We start from the raw sequence: 7,220 nt of genomic DNA, 5'->3' as shown, positions 1-7,220 counted from the left end.
GGGGACAAACACAAACACACATACATATATATATACATATATACGACGGGCTTCTTTCAGTTTCTGTCTACCAAATCAACTCACAAGGCTTTGGTCGGCCCGAGGCTATAGTAGAAGACACTTGCCCAAGGTGCCACGCAGTGGGACTGAACCCGGAACTATGTGGTTGGTAAGCAAGCTACTTACCACACAGCCACTTTTGCGCCTTCACGATTTTTATCGACCATTTTATTTACTTATAACGAAAGAATATTACAATTTTCTCGTGCAAAAAAAAGTAGCAAAACCAAAAAGAAAAAAAAAAAAAAGAAACGAATTTTGCCCTTCAAAATGAAATTCAATGAGGCAGCCGACAAATTCAATGTCACTGTTACATTTGTCATAGCTACCCTCCTACCACACCTTGCTTTGAAAAAGTGAACTTCCTTGTTAACATAGTTTCAAATAGGTCGTCTGTTTGCTTTACAGATTACAGAGAAAGGTATCTATATCTCCTCTATTTCGAGGAAGTAATGTGAGTTTTCGACAGCCTCTTCTTTCCGGCTATGTATTTTACAAATATAATGCTAAACATTCCAAATTTAGCCGGGAATATTTACATAAAAAAGTTGAAATTACGAGACAGCCGTATTTTTTTTATTCAAGTTGCTAATTTACCTGTTGATATAAGCTTTTTTTCCTTTTTTTACTTAATCCCATAGAATCCACTGTCGTTTTTCTTTGATTTATGGCCGAACTAAATGAATTCAAGACTAAATTAACAAAAATTTTCTCGACTTTCTGCGTAGCTCAATAACAAAATTTACAATTACTTCTAACATAGGCTCAAGACTTGGTATACCTACACAAATGTGCCCCGAATCACAACTTTATTTCTTCATAACTTTTAGAAGAATGGATATTTTCTAAAATGAAATTTCATTGAAAAAACACCGGTTTCCTGAATGTTGTGAGGAAACAAAGTCCACTCGTGTGAATTATCCAAAACTTCTCTCTCCTACTCCTGAAAAAATTTTAACAGCAAAATTGCAATATGATTGCAATGCACACCATTTAAAAGCGGTTTTGTTTTTCCCTGGCTTCAGTCATTAGACTGCGGCCATGCTACGGCATCATCTTGAAGTATGTTAGGTCAAACGAATTGCCCTCATTACATTTTTCAAGCCTGCTTCTTATTCTTTCGTTTTTTTTTTTGTTTGTCTAACCGCTATGTTACGGAGATGTAAACAAACTACACCAGTTGTCAAGCAGTGACAAACACGCACACACATATATGCGATAGGCTTCTTTCAGTTTCCCTCTACTGAATCCACTCGCAAGGCTTTAGCCAGCCTGTGGCTACTGTAGAAGACACCTGCCCAAGGTGTCCTGCAGTTGGACTGAACACGAAACCATGTGGTTGGGAAGCAAACTTAGAATGCAGCCACACAGAAAATTTCATCAAAAGACAGCCAATGTTATGAGTTATGAGGAAACAAAGTCATTGGGGGCAGTCACTTGTGTAGGTATTCCAAGACTTCATATTGAGAAATATCTTTCATTCCAAAGTTGACCTTGGCAGGATTTGAACTTGTATATTAAGGGACATAACTAAATATCACAAGGTATTTTCCTTCTACTCTACTGATTACACTAATCCACCAACATTTTGTTTTATGTTTTCAGGTTGAAACGATAGGCGATGCCTATATGGTTGCCTCTGGACTTCCAGTGAGGAATGGCAATCTTCATGCCAGAGAAATAGCAAGAATGTCATTAGCATTACTTAGAAGTGTGCTCTCATTTAAAATTCGACATCGACCAAATGATCAGTTAAAACTTCGAATTGGATTACATACTGGTAAGTAGATGTGGTCTACATGTTGTCAGCGTTGTCAGTTATTGTAGCTGTCATTGTCGTTGTTCTGTTTGATTTTTGTTTTTTTTAACTCCAGGTTAAACCCTTATAACAGTTGGATTTGACCCTATGTTTTGCCACATAGAAATCACAAGTTGATCATGTGCACAAATTCAATTTCAGCCCAATCAATGGCTGTTGTTCGTATGATAAACTAATGGCATGACTAGAACCTTCTATGAACAGAGCCTACAAATACAACTCATTTGAGTGTGAAAATCTCATAGTGATTCTGGTCCTGGTGGTATTCACTCTCAACACATAGCTGTTTTCACAGCTGCATGTTCAACATGGCATGATAGAAGATGAAAACATACCACAGCAGGCAACAAGAATATGTACTGATGTGTAAAAATCAGCCTGAATGTTGATTTTCTGACAAAGGCTTTTTGTAATTGTCATATATGTCAGTTCATCTAAATATTTCTTCTTTTGTATTGCATGAACACTTTCTGTAACAATGTAGCAATAAATTATAATCATATACATAAGACAAGCTGTCTCTCTGACTTGCTACATCCTAGTCTTGTAGGTCTAGGATCACAGATTTTATTATTAATTAATGCTGCCATAGTTTACTTTGTCTTTCAAGTTCGATGAAATAAATACCAGTTAAATACCGGAACCAAAAGTTCAGGCCTTGTACCTACAGTACAAGGGATTATTAGTTTCTTGAAAGATGATTGTAATTATCATAATTAGCTTGCAAATCGTAATTTGTGTGAAAAAATGTTAAAAAAAAAAAACCCCATCTCGCTGTGAAACAGAAGAGATCTCTGAGATGTGACCATCCAGCATTTTATTTATACATGATGTATCTGGAACTATATTATCCCATGTATCCTCCTTTGCTGGTTAGCCCCAGGTCAGCTCTGACCCAGCAGATCAATGATCAAATGTAATATATTTTTAACTTCAGTGTTAACTTTAGTCCTAGGTCAACCCTAATTCTGTATATGTATGATCAAAGATGTTTCTGTTGTGGACATTTTAAAAAATTTAGATATAGTGTGTATAGGATAATACATTATCTAATGTGTCCTATCTTGTGGAAGTGCAATGGCCCAGTGGTTAGGGCAGCGGACTCGCAGTTATAGGATCGCGATTTCAATTCCCAGACCGGGCGTTGTGAGTGTTTATTGAACGAAAACACCTAAAGCTCCACGAGGCTCCGGCAGGGGATGGTGGCGAACCCTGCTGTACTCTTTCACCACAACTTTCTCTCACTCTTACTTCCTGTTTCTGTTGTGCCTGTAATTCAAAGGGTCAGCCTTGTCACACTGTGTCACACTGAATATCCCCAAGAACTACATTAAGGGTACACGTGTCTGTGGAGTGCTCAGCCACTTGCACGTTAATTTCATGAGTAGGCTGTTCTGTTGATTAGATCAACTGGAACCCTCAACGTCGTAAGCAACGGAGTGCCAACAACAACAATGTGTCCTACCTAATTGAACGTAGTTTGAGTAAAATTTGGTTGTTATTTCAACCAAGTTGAGCAATTATGTAGAGGTTTCCCTTGTTAACTCAAGCATTTTTATCATATTGTCCTAACAATACCTGTTGAAGAATTAACTCAGACATCGATAGTCATTAAGAGTTTTGCAAATGATATTGGCTATTTTCCATCTAATCTCGCTCAGAATTGGTTTCATTAAATGCCTCGTATTTTGGGATATTTGAATAGCTGCTATAATTGAAACTGAAGAATTCCATGGCATCAACACTAAAACCTTGCATGATTAAAAATAGCAGAATTTTATTTGATGGTTTTTGTTGGTGTTTTATTATTTTTTTTAATCTGAGAAGTCAAAGAAAACAAGGTGTATGTATGTGTGTGTGTGTGAGAGAGAGAGAGAGAGAAGGGGAAGACAGGTTTTAACTGATGTGTGTATGTGTGTGCACATACAGGTGTATTGTTCATGGTTTTAGTTATGAGGAAGGAACAATCACCGTGACTTTTCCAGGCCTGACTGTCAGGTTGGTGACATTAATGGTTCAGTTTTAAAATGTACATATGTTTATGTGTGCATACGTATATATATATATATATATACATATATATATATCTGTACATGTGGAAGTGTATGTATATGCATGTATATATAAGTTTATGTAAATGAATATATGTGTATGTAAGAATGTATGTGAATGGTGATGTGAAGGCACATAGCTTGGTAGTTCGGGTATGTGGCTCATGATCATAAGGTTAGGAGTTTGATTCCCAGTGGCACATTGTGTCCTTGAGCAAGACACTTCATTTCACATTGCTTCAGTCCACTGAGCTGGCAAAAATGAATAGTTCCTGTCACATTCTGTGTCATGCTGTACTCCCCTGAGAACTACGTTAAGGGTAGACGTGTCTGTGGAGTGCTCAGCCACTTGCACATTAATTTCATGAGTAGGCTGTTCCATTAATTGGATCAACTAGAATCTTTGTTGTCGTAACTGATGGAGTGTCAGTTATGTGAATGGTGATATATATATATATATATATGTGTGTGTGTGTGTGTGTGTGTATAGGTAACCTACCCTTCCATCTACTTGAAACATGTCATATTCAGTTACTAACATACACTAGCATTGTTAATTGCTACAAGGGGCAGAAGAGATGTACTAGAGAGAGAAAACTACAGATGCATCAAATTATTGGAGTAAGTTATGAAAGTTATGGCTCCTGTGCAGGTGGCACGTAAAATACATCATTTTGAGCGTGGCCGTTGCCAGTACCGCCTGACTGGCCTTCGTGCCGGTGGCACGTAAAAGCACCCACTACACTCTCGGAGTGGTTGGCGTTAGGAAGGGCATCCAGCCATAGAAACTCTGCCAAATCAGATTGGAGCCTGGTGTAGCCATCTGGTTCACCAGTCCTCAGTCAAATCGTCCAACCCATGCTAGCATGGAAAGCGGACGTTAAACGATGATGATGATGATGATAGGAAGAATTATTGTAAAATTGATTAGACAGAGAAGTTAGATTGGATGAGATACAGTTTGGTTTTGAACCAGGAATAAATACGACTGATGCCACCTTCCTAGTGAGACACCTGCAGAAGTACTTAGCTAAGAGTTAGCCACTATACCTGGCATTCTTCATTCTAGAGAAGGCCTTCAACAGAATGCCTTATTCTGTGAGCTAGTGGCTACTAAGAACACGAAGCGTAGACTAATGGCTTGTGAGGTCCATACCATGCATATATAGAAGCACAGTTAATACAGTGAGAGTTAGTAATGAGTGTAGTAACCTAGTCATGTAAAATTGGTTGTCCATGGGAAATCCTATATACTTATGACTTAGTTCATAGAGCTAAATCAGTAGAAAAATTGAAGAAAAAATTCCAGACCGAGAAGCAAATCAAGGAATCAAGTAGTGGTGGGGACAAATACACAAATATATATACGACAGGCTTCTTTCAGTTTCCATCTACCAAATCCCCTCACAAGGCTTTGCTCTGCCTAAGGCTATAGTAGAAAATGCTTGCCCAAGGTACCACACAGCGGGACTGAACCCAGAACCATATGGTTGGGAAGCAAACTTCTTACCACACAGCCTCACCTGCACCTATGATAAAATAAAATAGTTAAAGTTTTCTATTATGAATGTTAAATTAAATTAGATACTCCATAAACTATAATCCAAAATAGAACAACTGTGCACAGTACCACCCATGAGATTTCAACCATTTTTCTGTCCTAAGTTAGGTGACTGTGCTAACTCGTGTTTCATAGTAATCAAGTAAGCTGCATCCATTTAAATTATTGGCCATAAAAAGTCAATAAATACACCAGTTATGGTGTTTATATTTATCTTATCAGCCACACGAGGTCTCTGATATTTTATAGCACTTAATTCTTGGTTGTATTAGGTTATATAAAGATCAGTTCATGTTTTATTTTTTATTTATCATAATAACGAAGTTTCCATGTATAAAAATTCTCAATGTTATGATTGTGAAAAGTGTTAAAAATTAAAATGGAAATTTTTGATCATAAGCAATAAACTAAATTAAATTTTATGAGTATATATATTAACAACATAAATATTTAGGTATCTTTTCCTTCTTTTAACTTTTACTTGTTTCAGTTACTAGACTGTAGCCATGCTGGGGCACCACCTTGAAACATTCAGTTGAACAAATTAACCCCAGTACTTAAGCCTAGTACTCACTCTGTAGGTCCCTTTTGACAAAGTTATGGTGAGGTAAACAAACCAGATTGGTTGTCAAGCAGTGTTTGGGGACAAGCAAAACACAAAGACACTCACACACATATATTATCTATATCTATGTATATATAAATCATACATATATATACATATATGCATATATCATCATCATCTTTATCATCATTTAACATCTATTTTCCATGCTGGCATGAATTGAAAGGTCTGATCAGAGCTGGTAGGGCCAGGGGCTGCACCAGCCTCCATTGTCTGTTCTGGCATGGTTTCCATGGCTGGATGCCCTTCCTAATGCCAACCACACCACAGAATGTACTGGGTGTTTTTTATATAGCACCAGCACCAGTATCAATTCTGCTGTGGCGGATGGGTCTTCTTGAGTCCTGCAAGGCGCCAGATGTCTCAGTGTCTTGAGATTGGCCTTCAATACTTTGTCCGATGTCTTCCTGGGTTTCCCTCTTCTACAAATGCCATCCACTTTAAGTGATATATATATATATATATAAATATAAATAAATAGTTTTAGAGAAAAGAACCAAAGTTCATGAACTCATCCATGAAAATCCACAGTCACATATAGATATTTGAAATCAGCAACCCAAGAATATGTAACATCACATGCTCTTTTACTCTTTTACTTGTTTCAGTCATCCAGCTGTGGCCATAATTGAGTTTTTACCTGTAAATTTGGATTTTTATCCCTAATATTCTTCTTCTTCTTCTTCTTGTTATTATTATTATATCTATATCTATCTATTTATCTATCTATCTATCTATCTATCTATCTTTTCTTCTCTGGTCAATCTCTCATCAACTTTTTCAAGTATCACTTGAAAAGGAAGGTGCGAGTAGAGAGGCAAGTGTTGTCTAGCAAATGTTTCGAAAAAAGATGGATACATGTAGCAAGAATGGCACGTATAAATGACGAAGTCACCTTGACCATGTTTCTATAAAACGTTTTAAAATTTTGTAAACAGAGAGTTACTTACGTTTCTTGCATAAATAAAAGAAATTTTATTTAACAAATTGTGACACTAAGGACCGAGGTTACCGTGGTCTTTTCGTAGGTTTTTCTTTCCACGGATAACCTCCCCATTTATTGGGAATTTTCTGTATTATTTCGTATTTTTTGTAAATACCCCA

At 37.0% G+C, this 7,220-nt stretch overlaps 1 protein-coding gene across 1 annotated transcript in view; it reads left to right on the top strand.

Moving 5' to 3' along the window:
• Positions 1 to 7,220, top strand: part of LOC106867808 (atrial natriuretic peptide receptor 1) — a 900,438-nt gene that overhangs the window by 860,516 nt on the left and 32,702 nt on the right. The window contains exon 19 of the mRNA XM_052970159.1: positions 1,666 to 1,840. Coding sequence (XP_052826119.1) covers positions 1,666 to 1,840 — 175 coding nt within the window. The remainder of the gene's footprint in view (positions 1 to 1,665; positions 1,841 to 7,220) is intronic.

The sequence above is a fragment of the Octopus bimaculoides genome, chromosome 8 (assembly GCF_001194135.2).
Source record: "Octopus bimaculoides isolate UCB-OBI-ISO-001 chromosome 8, ASM119413v2, whole genome shotgun sequence".
NCBI classification, from domain to species: Eukaryota; Metazoa; Mollusca; class Cephalopoda; order Octopoda; family Octopodidae; genus Octopus; species Octopus bimaculoides.
Note: the sequence above shows the minus strand (reverse complement) of the source record. Positions and strands in the feature narration are given on the sequence as shown.